Genomic DNA, 25239 nt, shown 5'->3' on the forward strand with positions numbered 1-25239 from the left:
TATGTCAGTCTCTCACCTGAGGCAGATTTTGCGGATTTTCTGAAATTATTTTCAGCCTCATTAGTAAGGTGATAGCTCAGCAAAAAAAGTGCACTTAGACAGCAGGTGGCTTTATATGTATAATTTACTACTTGTCCTCCCAAGTGATGTGAGGACAGAATTATCAGGGTGTGTAGTCATCAAGTTGCATGGGGAGAGAAGTCACTGGGCTCTTTCCAATCACTTATTTTTACCTCCTTGCTTCCTTTCTTCACGTCCTTTCCTTGCTCTTAGCTCCATCGATTGGAGGAGTCAAGGAAAGGACGCGAGGAAGGAGGAATCCAGGAAATGTGTATTAGTAAATTACAGATATGGCAGATGGGGTGCACAATACTTCCTTTCAAGGATGTGCTTATGTTTCTTTTCTTAATGCTCCTTCGAGAGCCTCCTAGCTCATCATTCCTACCTCCTTTAAGGAGCATTTAACGGGTTGGAATGTCCCTAAAGACGGTGGTCATCAAACAATTTCCGGGTCAGTCAAGGAACGAGGAGACTAGGAAGGATACAATAAGTAGTTGGAGTGAGCCCACTTTGGCTACTGGAGAGTGTGATTCATGAGGATGTATACTCACTGGGTGGTGTGGTCTCAGGTGGAAAAGATTAGGTGACAGGATCGCGGGGGCAAAGAAACGCAGGAAGATGAAACTGCTGACAGCTGTGTACCTGACGTCTTGATCAACTGCTGGAACAAACACATTTTAGATCCTGGTAGTTGCAGGTATCTGAATTCCTGCAACTACCATGATACATCCAAACTAACCCTCACAATTGCACCGTAAATCTACACCATATGAATGTACAACCATGTAAATGGTTGGCATTTATATAGCACCTTTATCCAAAGCGCTGTACAATTGATGCTTCTCATTCACCCATTCATACACACACTCACACTCCAACGGCGATTGGCTGCCATGCAAGGTACCAACCAGTTCGATGAGATATGAGATATGAGATATGAAATATGAAATATGAGAACCTCAAATACTAGCCCTCGAAACCAAATCCAGCTCAGATTAAATTAAGATGAACAGTTAGTGCTACTGATTGGTCAAACTGCCTTCACACCTAAATCCCAGGTAAAGGGAGGGTAGAAAACCAGCAGTTCCCAGCCCTCAATGGCGATGATTTGATAATCCCTGGTGTACATTTTAGCACATGCAGTGATAGGGTTTGGCCAGCAGATGGCAGTCTATTCATTATGATTCTGCAGCACTGACCCCTTGGAAAGGACAGCAACAGTAAACAGGAAGAGGCGATCAGACTGAGGAGGGGGAGAAACATCTAAAACTGAAGGAGTGCAGGAGGATATACAGCTAATCTTCACTTTTAGGTCAAGTAAAGGGACAGGATTTGCCAATGATGGAGTTTTGAGAGACAGTCTTGTTATTGGCATCAGCCCCGAAGCCACTAATTTGTAGTTTCTGGACTCAATCTTGAAAGTTTTGTTTAGTTTTGGGATCGGAAAATACATTTGGTCTTGTTCTCGGTTGGATGAAAGGTTTTCATTCCTCTGTTCTTGGAAGTGGCGGCACGGATGGTGCAGTGGGTAGCACTGCCGCCTCACAGCAAGGAGGTCCTGGGTTCGAATCCCCGTCGGCCGGGGCCTCTCTGTGCGGAGTTTGCATGTTCTCCCCGTGTCTGCGTGGGTACTCCGGTTTCCTCCCACAGTCCAAAGACATGCAGGTTAGGCCGATTGGAGAGTCTAAATTGCCCGTAGGCATGAGTGTGTGAGTGAATGGTGCATGTGCCCTGCGATGGACTGGCGACCTGTCCAGGGTGTATTCCTGCCTTTCGCCCAATGAATGCTGGGATAGGCTCCAGCCCCCTGCGACCCTGATCAGGATAAGCGGGTTCAGATAATGGATGGATGGATGGATGGATGTTCTTGGAAGTAATATGAAGGGTTTGCATATGACTGAAACAATTTTGTCTGCCCTTTTGGTTCAGTATTATAGTGGCCTCATTTCTGACGCTGCAGACACATCTCTGTCACTCCACCTATACCAGGACAGGACGGCTCTGGAGTTCCCATAGCAACAGGGTATGCTGGTTACCTTGGAAACGTGTAGCAGCAGACTCCCTCAGGGAGAAGAAGATGTCACACATGACAGTGGGGCAGCTAACGCCAGACTTGGTGATGACAGTAAAGATCCGATCCACATACTGCCGAAGATTCTCCTAGAAACAGAACCACATGTCCCTGTCAAATCCTCAGCCACCACTGTGATGATTGGCTAGAACCTCAGCCAGCACAGTGGCGATTGGTCAAAACCTCAGCGGGCACAATGGCGATTGGTCAGAACCTCAGCTGGCACCATGGTAATCGGTCAGGACCTCAGCCAGCACAGTGAAAGGCTCAAATTGTACAGGATGGATAAAGTTGCATATAATGGCATGCTGAAGGAAGCCTCATATCTTACCCTATTAGTCTCCAGATTCTCCGACTCCTTTAGCTTCACTGGGTCAATCTCACAGGGCTTGTGTTCTGCACAGATCTGTGAACATTGGTCTGGTCATTGCAACAGCACAATAAAGTGATGTAGTCTGGTTATGAGACTTCAAATCATATTTTTTTCACCTTAAAATCAAGTTGCCGTTTGCTCAACATGTGAATTTTATTTTTAACTCACTAGCAAATCATGAAACCAAACTGTCCTCGTTGCCAGTATTTTTGTCTTATTTCACCAAAAAGTAAAAGAAAAAAGATACTAACTCTCAATATAAGTCTGAGATTCTAGTTGAGACTTATTTTGGGGTTTTTGCAGTGAAAGAGCTAAAGCTACAGCAGGTTTCGCACAGCTCAGACACCGCTAAGTCTCCCCGGTCTGTCATTCAGTTACTGGCAAAGTACAAGGATGCCATTCTGTAACCTAAAATTACGAGTCAACAAGAGAATGACTGGGGAGTGAAAAATGTGAAGTGCTCTAGTCCAACAGCGGAAATGATAGAGGGATTATGGGAGGGGAGCGTAGACAGGAACAAGGTGATGTGTAGTGGAAGTCAGTGATGGGACATGGGGATAGAGGCAACCAATTTTTGGAGCTGCCTTCACCTCGTCAATGATGGGTTTGAGGGTGACCTGTAGATAATGCATGCCCGCTAGCTTCATGGTCTCATCGATGCATTTGGACGTCAGGGAGTTCCCCGGAAAATGGTGTTGGGGTCTCTGGGAAGGCAAAGCAAAGTGGTAAGGTGTGGGAGCTCTTTCCTTGGCAACTCTGTCAACTGTTGACTGTCAAACATGATAGCTGGTTACTCGCTGAACACTAATACACAAGCCAGCTGAGCTTCCCACCTGACACCCTCAACCCTCCAAAAAGCAGTCAGACACTCACTGCGTCCTGTTGACCTCCGCATTGGCAATGGCGCTCAGAAAAGGCACAATTTTCCCATAGTGCAGGAAAAGACGGACCAGTGGTATGGCGGCCTCCTGCTTCTCCCGGCACACCTCTCCGAGGATGTTGGCGGTCGAGGCGGAGACAGGCTGGGGAGAAAGAGAGAGACAGGAGCGTCAGGCTCGCAGGGGGAAGCGGGATGTCCTCAGCGGGACAGCCACAGCAGGACATTACATACCGGCAGCTTGCACACAGGGCTGGTTGTAAGTCATGCAGAGCTGAGCGAACAACTCAAAACACCAGCTCCACCCATGGAGACACCCAGATTAAAACAGAGGTAAACACTCAGGCAAACAAACAAACAAATACACACACACTGATTCTCACTCATTTACACACACATTCTTACTCATGCCCCCATACTGTGATTCTCACTCAATTCTTACTCATCTACATGCATACAGTAATAAACAGATTCTAACTCACACACACAGATTCTAACTCTCTCACACAAACAGATTATCTCTTACATGCACAGAAATTCTTACTCATACACAGACACACACAAATATACTGATTCTCACACAAACACACACCTCCACACTGGCTGAGCGGAGGAGCAGGTCCCTCAGAGGGCTGTAGTACTCGGAGGGGAAGACGTGGTCTTCGGTGTAAACAATGTTGAGGCGCAGGGATCCCAGCTCATCCAGTTTCACTGACTTACTGCCGTTATCCCTGGGCTGCAGGAAGTACCTGAGAGCCACAGGGAGATAAAGCACATCAGCGAGGTCAGACAGAGCTACAGCTCATTAATTAGTGAGGACATTGCGCACTTACTAGGCTTCACAAGCTGGGACATTACGTACTCACCATGCTTCACTAGTGGGGACATTACGTACTCACCATGCTTCACTAGTGGGGACATTACGTACTCACCATGCTTCACTAGTGGGGACATTACACACCGTGCTTCACTAGTGGGGACATTACACACTCACAATACTTCACTAGTGGGGACATTACGTACTCATCATGCTTCACTAGTGGGGACATTACACACTGACCATGCTTAACTACTGGGGACATTACGCACTCACAATACTTCACTAGTGGGGACATTACACACTCACCATGCTTCACTAGTGTGGACATTACACACTCACCATGCTCCACAAGCGGGGACTATACACACCAATTTTCACTAGCAGGGACATTACTCACCAATGTTCTCACCACTAGCAGGGACATTACACACTCACCATGCGTCATGGCTGCCAGACTGACCCAGCACCTTCAGTGGGATCCGAACCTCTCCCAGAAACTCATCCCCAAACTTCAGGTTACTGGCGTTCCACAGGTCCACCCTGCAGAACCGAAATATCAGACCCAGCACAGAACATATACACACCTGTACGAACGCACGCACACACACACACACACACACACACACAGCTCCAGCACCGAACATGGATGCACACAGCTCTGGCACAAAATATATATACAAGCCCAGCCTGTAAATACACACACAAACGCACTCATACACACACACACACACACACACACACACATACCTGAGTGCCAACTTGTCCACATCCTCCTCCTCTACATCAAACTGCCGTCTGGTGTAGCTCAGGGGCCTTGTCACCTACACAGAGATCAAAGCGGCTGTCAGGTGACTCACGCAGTGAGGAGAAAGCCGCTCCCCATAAACATGAGCATGTTCACAGCTGAACACATGCAAGAGATCTCAGCTCATGTAAACAGCTCGGAGGTTGTGGATGTACAGTGTGTGGGGGTGTGAGATTGTGAATTCTTTATACACAACACCGGTGACAGCTCTGAGCTCTGAGATTTAAAGGTTTCGTATCTCCATAAGGGAAAGGTGATATAAACTCTATCCTTTCTGTCTTTTGTCTCACACATACATGCTCAGACTTGATATACTACACACCCACGTATACAAAAACATGCGAGTACACACATACGCACGCACACACACAGATAAATCTGGGGCTGATGCTGCTGATATTGAGATGGGCAGGAAGTTCAGATAGCGAGAATGTGACACACCCAAAGAGACAACCACAGCAAGAAAACAACTCAACCGACAGCTGCCCCCACCCTCACCCCCTCCCCGAAACTGTCTCTGATACCACTGCGCCCTCAGAGGACTAGCTGACCCCACACCCATGTGTTTCAGACAGATAAGGCAGTGCTAAATAGCGCCATCTAGCCTGACAGACGCAGTACAGGGGCTCTATGTCAAAATCCCCTCAGGAACTATATTTGAGTATACGCTTGTGTGTTAGTGCATGTGTTGTGGTGTGTATGTGTGTGTGAGTGAGTATGAGAGAGGGTGTATCTGAGGAAGCAGGAAGCTGTTACGAGGTGAAAGTGTATTTCTGTCTTTTACTGCTGCAATCCATTTCCTTTCCAGCATATAGTATATAATTTTAAACCCAAACCTCAAAATAGAAGACTTCCTCAAACTGGGGGTTGTTGGTTTTCCTCTTCACCTTGGTCTTTTTAGCCTCATTCCTGAGAGAGAGTGAAAGAGAGGGAGGGTAGGGGATTAGTTTGGCATCGGACTGACTGACTGGCCGACACTGATTTACTTGCGTATGAACAGGTATTCAGATTGTATGGATGCTGAAATGGATCCTGACCTGGAGGGTCCCAGCAGGGAGACTGTGGCGTAAGGGTCACACTGCCCATTCACAATGGGTAACCCCTGGCACTCTAGCACTCTGCGGGGAGAAGGTGAGAAACAGTCACACGCTGTCAAAACTCACAAATTACCGTCCATCACAAAGGATAGAGAAATAGGATAGGCAGGCACATAGAAAGGTGAGGTCACTGACATTTGACACTTTTGATTTTCTATCCCTCCTGCCCATTCCATATGCTGTTTATACTGCAAGCTGCATGAGTGCAAAGGATACACACTAAAAAAAGTGTTGAAAGAAGTGTTTTAGTCATGACTCAATAATAAAAATGAATGAGACTTAAAAAATCTTGTTTTTGCACTCAAGTAGAAAATATTACCTTGTTTTAAGGTACTGGTTGCTTGACAAGTCTAATTGTCTCACCCTATTGGGAATTGTTGCAATTCTAAGATTTTAAGTCTTAATATAAGACTAAAATATTCATTGAGATAGATTTTTTCATTTTTTTGCAGTGCAGCCTCTCGATGTGTGTCACGAGCAGTTTTGTACCACCTCTTACAAGCCCAGTCCCTGATCCATGATACTACACTGCCACCATGCAGTTCTCTAGCTAACTGCCTCAATATCTCTGATTGGGTGTCCACCCAGCTTGACCATCGTACAGTTCTGCACTGTCCCAGTATGCAGTGGGAGAGCCAAGATATCCCTCTGGAGTGTCAGAGACTGGTGGGTCACACTGAACTGCTGCCAGGGCTGCCCCTGACCGTGCCTGAACCCTGTCCACTCGGCTGGTTCACATCCCGTACCCCCTCAGGGAGGCTGGTGTCGCTTTTCAAGAAGACAAAACATCCGGGGACACTCTTCATACTTTACTAACCTCACGCCGTGCAGGAACCCCAAACTGAAACACTGTGCCACCCCCACTCCCTGACCTTCAGTCCACCCCTCTATCAGGCCAATCTCTTCCACTCTGGGGGGGTATTATATGACCCTACCCCCCCTCTACATTTCACTGACACACCCCTCTATCCGAGAGAGTCGGGTAACAACCCCCCTGTGCAGTGTGCAGGGTTATAGAAACGGTACACTGCAAAAACCAAAAAGTTAAGTCAATCTTAACAAGTATTTTTGTCTTATATTTACACTTAAAATCTTATTTCTATAACTTGTTTAGCTAAATAAGGAAAAAGGATTGCCAATAAGTTGAGACATTTACAAATTTCAAGATTTGGCAATGGGGTAAGAAAATTTCACTTTCAAAGTAACTAAAAGTAAACAAGCTAATATTCTCTACTTGAGAGGAAAGAAAAAGTATTTCAGTCTAATTCCAAGACTAAAACACTTGTTAAGACAGGCTTTCTTTTTTTCTAGTGCTGTGACCCCCCCCCCCCCTTTTCATTTGAGACACACCCCTATATCCAGGAGTGATGGGTGACTCCCGACCCCCCTAGGCTTCCTGGGGGGTGGGGTTCACAGGAACAGTAAAGCACAGTGCAGAGGTTAATAATAATAATGACAGGGATTTAAAGCATCTGTAATGCTGGCCTGATCCTCTGAGTACTTCCTGCCCTGTAAGCCTGTTTACATAACCCTGCCTGGCCTACTCAGAGGTGACCTCATGTTAGACAGCTAAATCAGCCTGGGGCTGTGTGCCATCAGCAGAGCTGAAGACCTGGGTCTTCATGCAGAGACCACAGAATTCCTCTGGTCCAGTGAGAACACTGCAAAAAAAGTATTGTGTTTTAGTCTTGTAAATAACTTTAATTTTTTTCTCTCAAGTAAAAATATTATCTTGTTTTAAGTTTCCTTGAAGAAAAGTAACATTCTTACCCCATTGACAAATCTTGAAAAGAGTCAAACTGTTCAAAATAAGATCAATCTTAACATAAGACTAAAATACTTGTTAAGACAGGTCATGGAAGTTTTTTTTTTTTTTTTGTGTGTTAGTACAAAAGAACACTTTTGAGATTTCCAAATATTCATTTTCCAAAAGATTTTAGTATTTAATAACATATTAATGTAAGCAACTGACTACTTTTTACATAAAAACTTGATCAAGGCTGTCTGAGATCAGAAGCAAGGAGCCATCCAAAGTCTGCAGAAGAACTGTGGCAAGTTCTCCAACATGCTTGGAACAACCTCCCTGCTGATTGTCATATAGAACTGAAGGACAGCGTTGGCTATCTCAAAAGAAGTGATGCAGTTTCGACGCCAAAGGGTGGTCACAAAATTGATTTGATTCAGTTTTTAACTATTCTGCCAAATTACTAAAATGTAATGTAATTTGTATAGTATGTTTATTTAGGACCTTTCATTTAATTATTTTTGAAATAATCTTATCGGTACAGAATGTTACACAGGTGCCTAAGACTTCTGCCCCTTTCAGCAGAATTGGACTGTTACTCCAACCTGTCAGCATTCTGCCCTCTTTTACCATACGCTATGGCAGTGAGCATTTCCCACATGTGCCTTAAGTTGGAAATCTAAACAGTGCAGTTCATCAAATACAAGTGCTCACACACGTTTCTGTATTTTCTGTGTACACTTTTTATGATCAGCTCTTTCTGGAAGAACTGCAACACCTCCAGATCATCTATTTCACATCACTGTAAAAAGCCAATAAATGACAGCCAAAAGTATTTTAGTCTTATTTCATCCTCAAATTTAGACTTAATATCATATTTCTATTACTTTTACTATTACTTTAACTTTTTGCTAGATAAGATAAAAAAGATTGCCAATGAGGTGAGACTGTTTTATGGGGCTGAGGCAATGCACTTGTCAAGCAAATGGTAACTTAAATCTAATATTTCTAATCTAATGACTTAAATCTTGTCTCACTACAAGACAGCACAGTGATGAAGAACCATTTTCCCACAGGGCAACTATATAGCTTTCATGTAATGTCCCTTTGATTTCACTGTAGTAAACTGGAATTCAGCTCAAAACAAAAAAATATGCATAGTTCCACCACACAGGTCTCACCCATGGGCTGTGCAGTGTGAATAAATATCACTAATCCAGCGGAGATGATTGGTGGTGATTATGTGAAGAACACAGGGGCAGAGGATTGTGGGACAGGGTTTTGCAGCAGAGGACTGTGGGGCAGCATGTTGCAACAGAGGATTACAGGACTGTGTAGCAATGATAGAAAATAGAGCGAGGACTGTACAGCCTTAGTGTTGTCCAACACAGGGGGGCGAATGTCTAAGTGGAAGTGTCTTTCAAGTCTTTCTTCTGGTTCACTTGTGGCATGTTGCTTGTTTAGAGGTGAGAAATACAGATGGAAACATTCTGTGCTGAAGTGAGCTGTCCCCGATTAACACAAGTGATATGTCTGAACAGAAGATACAAGCTTTCCAATTCATTAACGATCGGAATTAGGAGCGGTTATAAACATATAGACAGATGGTCCATTTAATTTATGCATTTAGCAGATGCCTTTATGCAGTTAGCCTATTTACAAAGGCTGGAATCAAGTGGAATCAATCAACACATACTGTAAACAACCAGCTAGCTAGCATCCATATGTCCATCAGCCCATATTTCTACACGGTAAAACAAAAACATTTAACAGGATAAGACGGAAAAAAATAATGTTTGGGGACGGAAGCAAATTTCTTATGGATGGCATGGGCTCTGCTGATAAAGCTTAAGATGCTCTATCCTTTTTGTGGTTTCAGTGTGTACAAAAATGGCTTAACAAGCTTTTTATTCTTGTAATTTGACTTCTTATTTAAGTTCTTATTTTTTTCTCTCAAGTAGAAAATATTATCTTATTTTGACTGGTGAACTTTTCTCACCCAATTTAGTATCAGAAATAAGTATCTACTGTTGCTTATTTTTTGGTTATAATTAGTAACATAAAACAAGATACTATATTCTACTTGAGAGATAAAAGATATTAAGTATTATTGCAGGCGTAAAATACTTGTTAAGACATTTTTGCGGTGGACCATTATATTTCGACACTGTTCAAACTGAAAGTAGCACTGACACATTGCACATTCAATAAGTGTACCGCGGATAGACAGAGCAGCCCTAGCAGGGTTGCATGCAAATATAGAGGAAGCATTACATCAGAGGCCTAGCAGAGACACTCTTACCTCTAGCCACTTACACAGATTACTTGCTTTTACATACAATCCATTTACACCACAATATATTTACTGAAGCAATTAAGTCCATTCCCCAAGGACACAATGCAATGGTGGCACCCCACATGGGAGTAGAATCTACAGAATTAGGGGCCCTGCACAAATGTACCTGATAGCAGATGCAGAGGCTGAGAGAGACTACTGCTATTGCAACACAGAAGACAAGGTCCAGTGTGTAAAGCACTGCACACGCTGTGGTAAGCTTTTCAGTTAGAATCTAGGGGGCAGCTCAACAACACTAGGGAAATGTAAACAGAGCAGATAGAGTGGAATCAGACAGGAAAAAACAGATTATCCTCCAAATCTCTTCTTTCACTATGAGCACAAAAGCCTGCATGCCCAACCTCTCTCTCTCTCGATAATACAGAACAGACTTCCTCTGGGATTACAAGTAATAAACTCCCAATATTTGAGAACTCATCGAAACACAAAGCAATGTTATTGGTAAATAGGAAAACCCCCGATTTGATCAACCACCAGATGGAGAGTGAGCCACATGATTGGCCATCAAATGGTGAGTGTGATATTTGGCCATCAATGAGATGAAGAGTGTGATATGTGATTGGTCAGCCCATGAGGTACATGGTCTAAATTAGATGAGACTCACCGTGTGGCCAGCTTGTGGCAGATGGCACCGCTGTCTGTGATGACCTCACTCAGACGCATTTCCAGGTGTACCTTCCCCTGTGGAGGAGAAAGCAGGGTTACCATGGTTACCACCATGGAGACCCCCCCCCTTCCCCCATCAGCAATGCAGTGCAGCATCTGCACCCACTGAAAAACCAGGGCAACAAGGCACCTCATCTTAAGACAGCAGAGCGTGTGTTAGTGTACATTTTTTACAGTGACCAGATTTCCATACTTTACCCCATTAAGCCCCCAGTGATTTCAACCGTTGCTCCATAACTGAATGAAATGATTTTAAAGAGAACTAAAAGTCTAAATGGAATAATAAAAGTAACATTTTTGCTTATACAGTTCAGACTATTTTTACGGACTTGCAAATGAGCACCTCCTCAGAGGTTAATCTGTCTGTTCGACGTCTTACTAAGTCTGCCGTCATATTAGCAATCCGCTTCTCATACACACACACACACCTGTGCTCACGCAGCTATGCACTGCAATTCAAACCACCCACACTCTCCTATGAGCCAGCGTGGGTGGAACCTCAACTCTGCACGGAGCAGGCTGACAGAGTATATCTGACAGTGGCACATTTGCTGCTTCCAGCCCTGCTGAAAAAACAGCTGAAGTTCAGACCAGCTCCCAGCTTGACATGGTTTGATGTGTTCAGACAAGCTACCAGCAATGGCTGGTTGACCAGTTCATACCCAGCTAGACCAGCGATATGACCAGCTTGGTCATGCTGGTTGACCAGCTCATACCCAGCTAGACCAGCATAAAGCCAGCTTGACAAGCTCAATTTTCAAACTGGTCAACTGACATAGCTGGATTTTACAGCAGGGTACTTACACTTGTATTTGCCAGCAGCCATACCACCATGTATGCTCCTGCTGAATGGCTGAACTTAAGCAGGCGTGGGCTTGGTGAGTACTTGGATGTGAGACCTTGGAAAAACTAAGTTGCTGCAGTAAGTGGTGTTGGTGGGCCAGTAGGGGGTGATTTTCCCTCTGGGCAAATATGACCCACCGTACTTATCGGCACACTGTACTGTAGGAGATCGGATTGAGACATTTAACCAAAGTTGTGACTCATTGTTGACACTAAAGATCCCATGATGCACAGGAGTAGGGGGTTCCCTGGTGTCCTGGCCAACATGGCTTTCACAATCTGCCACCAAATCATCCCCCAGTTTATTTGGCAAAAAACAGTTCTCTCCCTCTCGCTACAACAGTTGATGTGTGGTGTGGTGTGAGTACTACACATTGGTGGTGGTTGAGGGAAGTTTCCCCTTCATGATTGTAAAAAGTAAGTTTCAAGTAAAATGCTCCATACATGTAAGGAATTATTATTATTGGAAAACTATGATGTGCAGTATTGTGCCCAAGTATAAAAAATGATGTATTTGCCTCTGGACTCCACAATTCGAGATTTGTAATAAAAAATGACATGTAGTTTTAAATTGCACATTGTCAGATTTTAATTAAGGGCATTTTTATACATTTTTGTTTCACCATGTTGAAATTACAGCAGTGTTTGTAAATAAAATAAAATAGTCCCCCCACCATAACGTTTGGAACATAGCAATGTTATGTAAATGAAAGTAGTCATGTTTAGTATTTTGTTGCATATCCTTTGCATACCATGACTTCCTGTGACCTATCAACAACATCCGAATCTAAAACCACAAGCCACATAAGCAGTAGATACAATAATAATTGTTTCTCTAGACAAATTTCCCCGTTGAACTCAATGGAAAAAATATTCAGGAGGTGGTTTGAGGCTCATTTGATACCTTGGACCCTTGATGACTTAAAGCCACTTAGCCAACAAATGTGTTCCATGCTGCATCAGCATAATTTACAGCTGAATCTAGTCCCACTCAACAATTCCCATAGAGATTAAAATGCAAATTGCAATTTGCAGTTTTAATCACTAGTAGGACAACCTGAAAATAATATATCCAGACTCTGATGATGTTGATAGGCCACAAACACCAGGAAGTCATGGCATGCAAAGGATATGCAACAAAATACTAAACATGACATTTAATTTACATAAAATAAGATTGCTGCGCCCCACACATTACACTGCTGTAATTTCTACATGGTGAAACCAATATGTATGAAAACACCTTCATTAAAACCTGACAATGTGCACTTTAACCATGTGTTTTATTATTATGAATCTCAAATTAAGGCAAATAAATAAATTATGGGTCTTTGTCCCAAACATTATGGAGTCTGTATTTTCTATTAAAATACGTTTTTTTATTCACTATGACAGTGAAGCTACAATATCAGATAGCATAGGGAGGAACAAAAACCCATATGTTTTGCCATGGGATAAATGTCTATGCCTGTGCGTGTGTGTGTGTATGTGTGTGTGCGTGCGTGTGAAAGCCTGTGAGTACTGTGTGTGTGTCGGCATCTGCGTCCTTGTGTGCTGGTGAGAGTGTGAAGCGGAGAAAGAGGGATCTGTGTTCTCCACAGTTGTGGGAGGTAATAACCAGGAGTGGTTTGCTTGTGCTCTGCCTGGGAGAGAATAGTGCAGCTGCGGAGGATTCCGGAACACAGCCACACTGTCCAGCTCCCACCAACATCATCGATATGCAAATGGCACTCTGGGCCAATGGCGTGCCCTCTCTCATTCACTCGCTCGCACGACAGGAAAGAGACTCGCGCAACAATGCGTCCTTTGTGGAGAAAGACAGAGTGGCTTCTTTAATCTAACGCACAAACGTATCCTTTGGCCCATTTATTTCCCCACGGTGGTGGTGGAGCATGAAGGTTAGGGAACTGGGTCTGTCTGACTTCCCATATGGAGCACTTCCATGGTACCCTTGAATAAAGGTTCTTCATTGGAATTTCCTCAGTAAAATATCCATCTCTATGAATTGATTGTATGTTGAAGGAATATAAGCTGTGGACACAGCTGTGGCAGATGCTTTTAGCGCTGGTTAAAAGCATCTGCTACATGCCTAAAATGTCATGAATCTTTAGAATGTGTTGGTGTCTGTGGTGCAATCAACTGCCGAGTTTGTGTCACTGAATCACTCTTCACTATTCCTATAACTTTTTTGCTAAATAACACAAAATATGGAAAAAATTGATACATTTTGACTCATTTGTGACTCGTTAAGACTTTAAAGATTTGAAGTCTCGTAAAGAATTTTTAAGAACACAGTACCAAAAAACAAGATAGTATTTTCTTCTTGAGATTGTCAGTCTCATTACATGACTTATGAATTTTTCCAGTACTGGAGTGGTTGGTTGATCATTGAGGGCTCAGTGGTATGGCCAGGGAGGAAGATGCGTAATAATAATAATAATAATAATATATCACATTTATTATGCACTTTTCATTGAATGAACAATCTCAAAGCGCTACATAAAAAGATAATATTAAAGATACGAAGAAGAGATTATGATAAGATTGTAGGGGTTTAGATTTTAAGATCGTAACAGATGAAGGGAGATTCTGTGGTTTGGCAGTGGGGTGAAAGTATCAGATTTTGAAGGTTAGAGAACGCTTAGGGGTGTCAGTGGGGATACACCTTTTGGGGTTTCAGGTTCAGATTTTAGTTCAAAGCTCCAGCAGAAATGGATAAGATCTGGAACATGAACAGAGAGTGTATTTCTTGTGGTTTTCGGAATGAGGTGAGAATGTGAATGTTTGTGAAGGCGTTGATCAAGGTGAAGGTTCACTTAGCAGTTTTTTGGTATGGAAGAAATTAAGTGTGAAGTTTTGGGGCAGAAGTTTTCCAACTGTGACATTGAGGTGATGCAGCTTGGGGGGGTTAGTCATGTGACCCTGCGGCACTGAACTCACCCCCCCTTTGTACAGCTGTATATAAAGATGAAACTGCCTCCTGCCTCCTGTCTGTGACCCACAGCCGCTCCTGTGGGCTGTTTGTGTTGAACACACGCTCTGTTTGTTTGGGGTAGCGCCGATGTGCGTTCCGCTCCGCAACGGAGAACCGCACACCGCCCGGCCACCTCAAACACACGGGCCACATTTTCACAGGATAGACAGCATGGGGAGGGAGGGAGGGAGGGAGAGAGAGAGGATCAAAAAGAGGGAGGGAGGTTGAGGTGGAGCGACAGGGACAGGAGAAGAGGAAAAGAGAGACAGAGACATGAACTGCAAGATGAAAGAAACAAACTGATAGCGGGAAAGGAGAGGAGTGTGGGTCCGTTCGTCATCCTGCCGCAGTGGACAGAGAGAGCTGCACCTGACCGTACCTGCACCTCTGAGTCAGCGCTGACGTGCTGCAGCTGGAACCAGGTGTCTTTACCGTGGTACTTCTGCAGATCCTCCTTCTTCACCGCCACCTTACCTGGGGAGGGAACACACCAGCTCATGAGACCCACCCCCTGGGCCCAGCAGACTCCATTCTGGCCTCCGGACCACAGCACAGCAAGTCAGAAAGCCTCCCACCACCAACATGCACTTCCAAAAAATACTCATAAATTAAGTCAATCTTAAACTACAGTATTTTTGTCTCATATTAAGACTTAGTCTTATTTCTGTAACGTTTTCACTAAATAAGACAAAAAGATTGACAATGAGGTCAGTTTGGCACATTTCAAGATTTTCCAATGGGATAAGACAAATTCACTTGCGAAAAGTAACTGAAAACAAGTAAATATTTTAGATTAAAAAAATAGCTCATTACAAGACTAAAACTTAAGACAGGCTTTTTTGCAGTGTGAAGATGAGCTCACACTACAAAAAAGTCAGTTTAAACAAGTGTTTAAAAAAATACTTAAAATTTAAAGTCGTGTTGAGACTGACTAATCGTGCAGTGCGTGTGTTCTTATGAGAGTGCAGTGTGCTGCTATGTAAGTGCAGTGTGCTTCTATGAGAATGGCATGTGTTGCTAGGAGAGTTCAGTGTACAGAGGGCCCAGCTGATCAGAAGGTGAATGCTTTCAGAGGAGATCACTCATAGAGAGGGAATCCACACCAGCATGTATTCACAGCAAGAAAGACAGCGGGCAGGTATAGACACAGGGCCTGCACCACCTTCAAAGCAGCTATCATTGTTTTTTTGGGTTACAACTCCACAGCCCTGCATGGATAGACCTCACATTACAACTCTATCTCTCTCCCGACACGCCAGTTTCTCTCTTTGCCTTTTCTCTTCCCCCCTGTCTCTTTCTATCTTTCTCTTTGTCTCTCTCTTATCTTTCTCTGTGTTTGTTGGTGTGTGTGTGTGTGTGTGTGTGTGTGAACCTTACACCACAGGTGTGTTTGAAGCTCCTGCTGCAGATATACTGCTAATGCAGTACAGGGGAGGCACCAGAGCACTCCCTACAGACACACACACTCTGAGAGGCCTTTAACAGTCTATCGTCGCCCTGACTGAGAGGTTGTTGGCGTGAGTGACAGATGGCACAGCTGAGTCATCGCTGTGGTCACTGCACGCTGGGCACCCAGCTTTATCTCCGGTCCACCGGCTTCCTGACAGGCTTACAGAGCAAACGGACAGATGGACGGACAGAGGGACAACACTATGTGGCCGCGTTGTGTTTGAAATATTGCAGATTAACCAGATAAACACTTAATCCTTTGGGGCTGTGTTAAAAACAACATTAATCGCACTGACTAGCCATTTTCTCGAATGTATTTATTTTGTACATGTTTTGCCTTCAGAAGGATGGACACACATGATATCAAATGAAAGAAAACTCTAGTGGAACAGAAACTGTTATATTTTGCTTGATGGATACAGATAATATGTTTATACATAAAAAAATAATTACATTGTATTAAAGTCTCCTCTTATCCAGAGCAAGCAGAGGGAATCAGTCAAATGAACTAACACATGGTAGGTTATGCAGAAAAAGCTAAATTAAAACTTTCTATTAAGGTTATTGATAAAAAATGATTTTTCAGTTCAAATATCCTCAAAACCCCTGGACACCTTTCCAAACATCTTCAGGAAACTTCCACTACCCTTCATGACATTACAGTATCAGTAAAAGCAACACTTCCGCTAACCGACAGCCGCCGAACAACAGGATGTTTTCATTGTTTTGTGACGCACCGACCCCCAACATCGGCTGTTTGATCACCTGGTTGAACTTCATCAGTCCTCTCGACCATATATTCTGACTACAGCTCAGATCACACACCGCCTACGCCTTCTAAACCTCAAACGTACAGCCTGTTCCTCACAGTCTACGCATCAAACACACAGCCCTCATATAAAGAGTATATACATGAAACACGCATGCCACACATCAGTCATACTGTCCACCAGCCAGCCGCACAGCCCACGGATACACGGGAAACACAGGCCATACATAACGCAGTCAGGAAACATGCAGTGCCAGCACCTCCCATGTAAAGTAACGCCAATAAATTATTACATTCAACCCATATATAGATCTAAAACAATCAAGCTTACCATGTTTTACTGCCATAGCTTACTCAATGTTTGTCATTTATTTACTGAACACCAATACAATGAAGAGCACTGTAATTCTGAAGGCTGACAAACAGAATCCAGAGATTAAGTGGCTATAATCAGCGAGAACATATCCGGGTTTCATAAATCGCAGCACTGCAAATAGTAATAGTCTTAACAAGTAAATTAGTCTTGTAATAAGTCTTAAGTCTTTCTTTTTTCGTAGAAAATATTAGCTGTTAGTTTTTAGTTAATGTTTGCTTGACATCTCTTGCAAAAAAAGGACAAGAAATAAGATTATAAGTCTCAATATAAAACTAAAATACTTGTTATTAGATATTTCTGGTTTTTGTAGTGAGCATTCTCAAAACAAACGTCTGAGCCAATGTATCATCAGAATAACACCTGCATCAAAGAGCTAAGGTCTGTCTGTCATCTATGTCTGTCCAATGCTGCATGTGCGCAAAGGAATCCCACTCGTTTGAATGACTGGTAATCAGAGACCCGTCATCCGTCTGAAAGCCAATCGCTTGGCCATTCTTACCAATGCTGGAGTCCCTCCTGAAGACGTCCCTGTCAAAGAGGTAGAAGGAGAGATGGCGGAAACTCCGGGGGATTTCACAGTAAAAGTCTTCTCCGTAGAAGGGACTGTTGTAGAAGGCGGGGTAAAGGAGAGACAGGGACTTCAGTTACACAAACACAGCTTGATTCATCCTCTAGCTGCATTTGCACACAAGACGCTAGTCTTATTTGCAAATCTATGTGTGTTTTCCCAATGGACCATTGCAGCATCCTTGCTATCAGAAAACAGCACCACTCCTACTCCATACCGTTCTACTGGTATTCACACGCACAGAGGACATGCGGTTACTGCCCTTTAGAACGCGCATGTTTAATGTAGTTTAATGTGTCCCATTCAGGGACCTTTCACCTTTGAAACCTTTTGTACTTTGATTGTACGTCAGCCTGTCACGATGGAATGAATTGCCAAGGTGTATTTTCTTTTCAAAAGAAAGCTATTATCTCCTGCTTACCCGATGCATACCAGCATCCCTTACGTTGTTATATTCTGCTTTTATGCTGATGAGATTTTTAAAATCTTTTAGTCAAACTATCAGAACATGCTGCACTCTGCTTCTATAGAACATTCTCTCTTTCTCTCAATTCAATCCATTCAATTGCTTTACTGGCATGACATATTTCAAAATACATATTGCCAAAACATAGTGACAACAACAATAATCAATCATAGTAACAATACAAAGAAAGGGGGCAACTCTATTTCTTTCTTTCTCTGAACTCCATTTCTTCAAGGACATATCATGTTTCTAGTGAGAAAACCAGGGTCGATGAACTGGTCTCGGAGGGACGTTTTGGTGGAGATGGTGGAAAGGAGTGGGCACATATACATTGAGGGGGGGGGGGGGGTGCTATACTGGACAGACGCTGGTATGCTGGTATACACTGAGAGAGATGAGGAGAATAGAGGAACAGACTGGGGTCAGGGATTAATTGCCAGGCTCCTCCTATGCGAGATGGAACAATGGAGGGAATTCAGCCCCAGCAGAACTGACTCTGGATTCTTCCAGTGAAGCTGCAAAGCTACAGCCCTGTGTCTGAGTGCCAGGCTCACACAAAAAACCCTCTATCCCCCATACCCTCCCCCCCTCAAAACCACACCATCATCTACCACAAAGAGTGCGGAAGCTGGACCTCTTCCCCAGACACATGGGGGGGGGGCATGCAGGGCAAAACAAATATCAATGGCAATGCCTTTAAAATGGCCCTGACACCCCCACCCCCCTCCATGTTGTCCCTTGTCTACAGACTAAGCGACTTTGACTGTGAAGGAACTACCATTTAACACTGACTATGACTGTCCTGGCAACCCGGTCACACTTGGTTTCACAAGCTAAGCCCACACAGACAAGGGCACCTACCAGTGTGGCTTCTTTTCTATAACATAACTATAAGACTTTTCATTCATGACAGCCAAGCAGGTTACATTGTTCCTATAACAGGGTTGCGTAGCCATACGCAATGTTTCAACAGATCTGTGGTATTGGCAGGGTGGCCGAGCATGGATTCCAACCCTGGTAAGCCTGATATCACCAAGCGTCACCACCAGCAATCACACAAAGCCAGGTGGTCACACAAAGTCACCAGGGATAACACTGCCTGACTACAGCGGGGGCTGCGGGGAAGAAAGGTGTTAACAGAATAACAGTGGCCTGGTCAGACAGACAGAAGTAAAGGATGCTCGCTTACCTCAGGGACTTCTCGATGATCTTAGTCCGGAACACCTCCTCCTGGTCGAGGTTGACAGTGCAGTAGCAGTCCCTCATTTTGTTGGGTCCAGGATATGGAGGAATATTTTTTGCTTCACCTTTTGAGAGAGAGGGTGGAAGAGTGATTAGGAGGTTGACTCAAGTGTTTTAGTCTTGTAATGAGACTTAATGAAAATAGTTTTTTTCTCAAATAGAAAATATTATCCCATTGGCAAATCTTTAAATGAGACAAACTGTATCACCTCATTGGCAATATGTGTGTCTTATTTAGTATACAAATAATAGAAATGGGTTTTTAAGTCTAAATATAAGACTAAGATTTATTTTGTTTTTTTGCAGTGGTGAGCAACATCTGAGACAGGAAATCAGGGAGCACACTCATTGCCCCACTCATGACATAAGCCAATCAGCAGGTCAAAGGTTCGGCTTTGGTGACCCAGAGCACAGAGCAGAAGGGCAGCCAGCCACAGCAGCTTAAACAAGGGCAGCCTTTCACCCGTAAGCCAGGCTTCCATCTTGGCCTAGCTCCTGCTCCCCTGCACTCGCACACACATACAAGAATCTGCATAGAAATAGATCTCACAGAAACATGCCATTTTCAGAAGAGTCTCCCTGAATCTCTCTGTATCCTCTCTGAATCCATCTCGATGTACATTGTGTGAAGGGGGTCAGGACTGTGTGTGTTTAATGAGTTTTATTATCAGTGGTAATGTGTGTATTGTGTATACAGAGTGCATGCCTATGTGTGTGTGTGCTGTTGTGTGTAGTATGCATATCATGTCTCGTGCGTAGCAGTAATGTGCCTTAGCTGATGTATACATCCTGTGGAATTGTGGGACTGTTGTCTCAGGACATCCTGTGGACTTCACCTTCACCAGGCCAGATTGTGAGGACAACTCATTCCTGGAGTCTGCTGAAGGCCCAAAACCACAGGTAAGGCACAGAGAGCCCTGAATCATCTGGAGCTCCAGAACAGTGGGCGATAGCAGCCTTTCATCACCCTCCTACAGCCTTCTGCTGTTCTGATGGGGACGTCCCCACTTGCGGTTTTGGGAGGGGGGTGGGGGGCTGGGGGCATACTGCCTGCTTGTACAGGTTGTTCAGTAATAAGACTTCACTCTGTTCTTTTGGAACGGACATTGTAGGCCACACGCATGCAGCAAGAACAGAGTTTGTGTCTGTATAAATACTGTAAATTAACTGAGTGAAATGGTTTGTTTTGGGAGTGACTGGACTGAGCCAGAAAGACTGTGTTGGGCACTTCAGCACCGAGTGCTGTTGTGTTTATTCCCGTGTGGGGCAGCTCCAAATTAGAGTTTCCTCTAAGTGGTACGGGGGAACCATACCATGCCACCCACCTGTTTGTGTAAACACCATCAACACCCCCCCCCCCTCAGAATTACCCTCATTCTACCCCTACAGAACCTACAGTTGGGTCACAATATTGACATCAAAACAGCAGGGCTCCACGTTCCGCCTTATTAACTTAGCATCAGCAAACACTGCACTGCCTTCTGCTCATCACCAGAAACACCGCTCTCTCTCTCTCTGGCCTGTGTTCAGTGAACATATGTCCTTAACTTTGACTTACAAGCACATGCAAGAGTCCTCTCTTTCCATGACCACACGCGCGCGCACACACACACACACACACACACACACAAAACCTACATACATGCACACAAACACACTCACACACACACTTACTACGAACATCACATCAGGCAAACAATCAGTGAGGAGATATAATCATAATAACAATAACCAAAATAGCTTCGATAAGCTACAAAAGTGGCTTTCATTTAAAAAAGTACTGCTGTTAAAGTTTTCCTGTAAATAAAAGACGACCTCAACACAACAGAACTTGCAACATGTCAACAAATGACCTACAGCACAACAGCAATAGATCCAATGAAACGAGCACAACAAAGAACAGAACAGGGTTCTGCATTTTGACTTCTGGCCTTGGCCACAGCCCTGTATCACAATCTGGAGCAGATTTAGGCTCCTTTTACACTCATTTGAAGCCAGGCTTTGAATCTTAACTTCAAGAGGTCCTACAGCCAACTTCCCAGCAGGTGTACAACCTTTGGCAACAGCAATGGGCACATAAGGCTAGAGATGTAAATGAGTGCACACATTACATTACATTACATGGCATTTAGCAGACGCTCTTATCCAGAGCCACGTACAACGAAGTGCCAATCAAACACAAGTACAAGTGCGAAGAGGACCTGAGAGGACAGTACAGTTCCGAGTCCTAGTGTAACCATGCAGATATAAATCGGAACCCTTGAAGAATACATCAACTTCCAAGCTAGAATACCCCGAGTACAACAATACAATAACTAATACAAAAAACAACAATATCTATACAATCTATACACGTCGAAGAACCTAATTTAAAACGTTAGAATATAGAATTAAACATTATTGCTCAGAAACACAAGATGGCCACCGGATCCCCCAGCAATTGTTGCATTACATGTGAGAAGAGAAATACAAGAAGAACCTTCTCAGACACGGCCTGGATGTGCCAGAGATACAGTGTGTGTGAGTGTGTGTGTGTGTGAGTGTGTGTACGTGCGTGTGTGTGTGTGAGTGTGTGTGTGTGTGTGTGTGGGGACACTGATGGACACCCACAAATGGAGCACATGAGTGTAGTCTGAGGCCAAGCGTATCTTTGGACTGCGCTGCTGAAGTCTGGGAAGGGTATTTCCTCCCCCTGTTCACCCCCTCTGTCCCAGGCTGCACTGCTCCTCGGGCCCTCGCTGGCACTGCCAGATGTTTGGACGGAGTGAAGACGACCTCTGGCAGTGTGCGCATCACATGGTCGCCTCCAGTCAAAGGTAAGCGTTCCTGAGAGCCACTTTGAGCCAACATGGACACATCAGGTTCTTTTAACACAGAGAACAAAACAGTTCTTCCTGCATTTTTATGGTTCTGTGATTAAAAATGTGACTTAACTACATCGGGCCACTTCTGCTTTCCGTGAAAGGGTTCATTGTGAAATCAGGGGTGTGTCTGTTCCACTCTGATGGCAAGCAAGTACAGATCTCTCCCCTCTCTCTCTCTCTCTCTCTCTCTCTCTCTCTCTCTCTCTCTCTCCTTAGTGCTGTCTCACTGTCTGTCCTTCCCTTTCTGTCTTCTCTTCCTCTCTTTCTGTTGCAGAGTCCCTGCATTCAGGGTTCAGTGGTCATAATAAGACACAGCCGTCTGGTGTCTCAGGATTACAGTTTACAGTACTGTGAAAAAGTATTTGCCCCACCCCCTCCCCCCCCTTCCCAATTTCCTCTATCAGCATATTTGTGGTTTTAGATCTTTAGACAAAATCTAAAATTAGACAAAGGGAAATTGAGTAAACACAAAACATTTTTTTAATTATAATTTAATTTACCCTAACACCCATGTGAAAAAGTTATAGGAAATCATGAGTGGGGGGGGGGATGGATGGATGTCCCTTTCTGCCAAAGGGACATCCATGCATACATGATTATAACAACCAGCACAAGAGCTAGAGGTGGGCAATGTTAGGATCATTCACTGTCAAGGTGCACTGTGAGATGCAGGTAGAGATGGGCTACAGACTGAATTAATCTCCATAGCCTTCACTGATGACTGAATATTCAATTATCAAACCACAAGGAATAAATGGGTGTTTTTACCAACCTCTCTTATTCGGCTGTTTTGTAAATTGTTTAATATTACTTATAGTTCTGCTGATTCTGAAAACTGAATGTACTACATATGACACGGAGTGAGTAACATGAGAGTGCTTAATATTCTAAATGCATCAGCTCTTTGTGAGCTCCACAGTGCACTGTGTGTGTGTGTGTGTGTGTGTGTGTGTGTGTGTGTGTGTGGGTGTGTGTGTGCGTGTGTATGTGTGTGGGTGTGTGTGTGTGTGTCTGGGAGCGGGGGGCTGTGGTTTAAAATAGCTCCGTCTGAGATATGACTTACTGTATCATTCACCAAGACAACATGTTCACTGTCACTCACGCCCTGTCATATGCGGCTCTCACACACCCACACTATCTCACACTAATGTGCGACGACCATTCATGCCATTCATTTATATTGCTGCATAACACCATTTAATAATATAACACAGTGTAGTATTGTGATAGCCCATCTGCATTGATTGGGGATTAGAGGAATGCAGACTTTAATCTGGGAGAGACTCCTTCATTTCCTGCTGTCACCGCCAGTATCCTGACATGATTACATCATGCAGGTCACCCAGGCAACCACAGGATAATCTGAGTACAAATGCAGTTGTCATGGAAATGTAGGGGGGGGGCTGGTACTGGTGCAGGAAATAAAGTGAGAGGATGGAAATCTGACCAGCACCCCCAGACTGACCAATTCACCCATACAATATACTACAGCACCACACACTGACCCATTCTAATAAACTACCCCACACTGACTGATTCTTCTACAGCACCACACACTAACCCATTCTAATAAACTACCCCACACTGACTGATTCTTCTACAGCACCACACACTAACCCATTCTAATAAACTACCCCACACTGACTGATTCTTCTACAGCACCACACACTAACCCATTCTAATAAACTACCCCACACTGACTGATTCTTCTACAGCACCACACACTAACCCATTCTAATAAACTACCCCACACTGAATGATTCTTCTACAGCACCACACACTAACCCATTCTAATAAACTACCTCACACTGACTGATTCTTCTTCAGCACCTCACACTATAATCACACTTATACTTTCAATTACTTCTCAGTGATGTTTTAAGTATAAATGTATGACTTTAATTTTTTGTGCCATAAAAGGTTCTACTCTGAGCTACTTAAGCAGACTTAAGTATGTTATGAAGCACATTGCTTTAGATTACATATGTATAAAGACACAATAGACACCCCCCCACACACACACCTAAATCTAATCTAAAAGTGGTCATGCAAGTGATGCACACTATACAATGTAGATCAAGCCAATATAATGTATTTAAAAATACAGAGCAACATAAAGATGTATCATGTGGTGATACATTTTAAAGTGAATGTTTCGTTATTTATTTATGAGGACTCGTCAGTTTTCTTAATACAAAGTTGCACACTTAACTCTCCAGTGACCAATTATTTTCGGTAGTGGAATTAATGCACAAGGAGCTATCCAATTTCTTGGCATTATCAGCACACTGATATGACAGTTAGTGACATTGGATGGGTTTCCAGGAAAGCTGGATGTACAATACATTTGTCCAAGTAAGTGCAAAGTACCACTTAAACATGGGAAGAGGTTAGGCTTCTTTTTCAGCCAATTAATTAAAGTATTTCCTGGTTCAAGCTTGCTGAAATGCATCACAAGTGCCAATATGATTTCCACAATAATGAGGCATTTTGAAATCAGTTGAAATCTGCACTTTGCTGAATCCAAGGGTTTAGTATGATGTAAATTGAATGTTCAACTGGCAGTTGTCATGTTTCTCAGTTCTCCTGTACACTCTGTAATCTTTCTCAGAGTGAAGGAACAAAAAAGAACGTATTTACACAGCACTGTTTATTTACAGCAGGCTCGTGCCAACAGAAATATGCCCATTCCTCATTCCATAAAAAGGTCACACACACGCTTTTCCACTGTGCCAACTCCAGTTTCATATCACAGTAACCCTGTACAAACCGCCTCTCTGGAGCACACAGGTGAACCTTATAACCTTATCTGTATCTGC

The 25239-nt window shown here is 43.7% G+C and overlaps 1 protein-coding gene across 1 annotated transcript in view; it reads right to left on the minus strand.

The window, feature by feature from the left end:
- rasa3 (RAS p21 protein activator 3) overlaps positions 1-25239 on the minus strand; it is a 52491-nt gene that overhangs the window by 11185 nt on the left and 16067 nt on the right. Inside the window, 15 exon segments of the mRNA XM_061226351.1 lie at positions 612-718; positions 2097-2220; positions 2463-2537; positions 3095-3189; positions 3192-3208; positions 3378-3526; positions 3974-4130; positions 4637-4741; positions 4949-5022; positions 5843-5915; positions 6044-6124; positions 10808-10884; positions 15066-15160; positions 17780-17883; positions 19504-19621. Coding sequence (XP_061082335.1) covers positions 612-718; positions 2097-2220; positions 2463-2537; positions 3095-3189; positions 3192-3208; positions 3378-3526; positions 3974-4130; positions 4637-4741; positions 4949-5022; positions 5843-5915; positions 6044-6124; positions 10808-10884; positions 15066-15160; positions 17780-17883; positions 19504-19621 — 1451 coding nt within the window.

Source organism: Conger conger, chromosome 17 (genome assembly GCF_963514075.1).
Source record: "Conger conger chromosome 17, fConCon1.1, whole genome shotgun sequence".
Taxonomy (NCBI): Eukaryota; Metazoa; Chordata; class Actinopteri; order Anguilliformes; family Congridae; genus Conger; species Conger conger.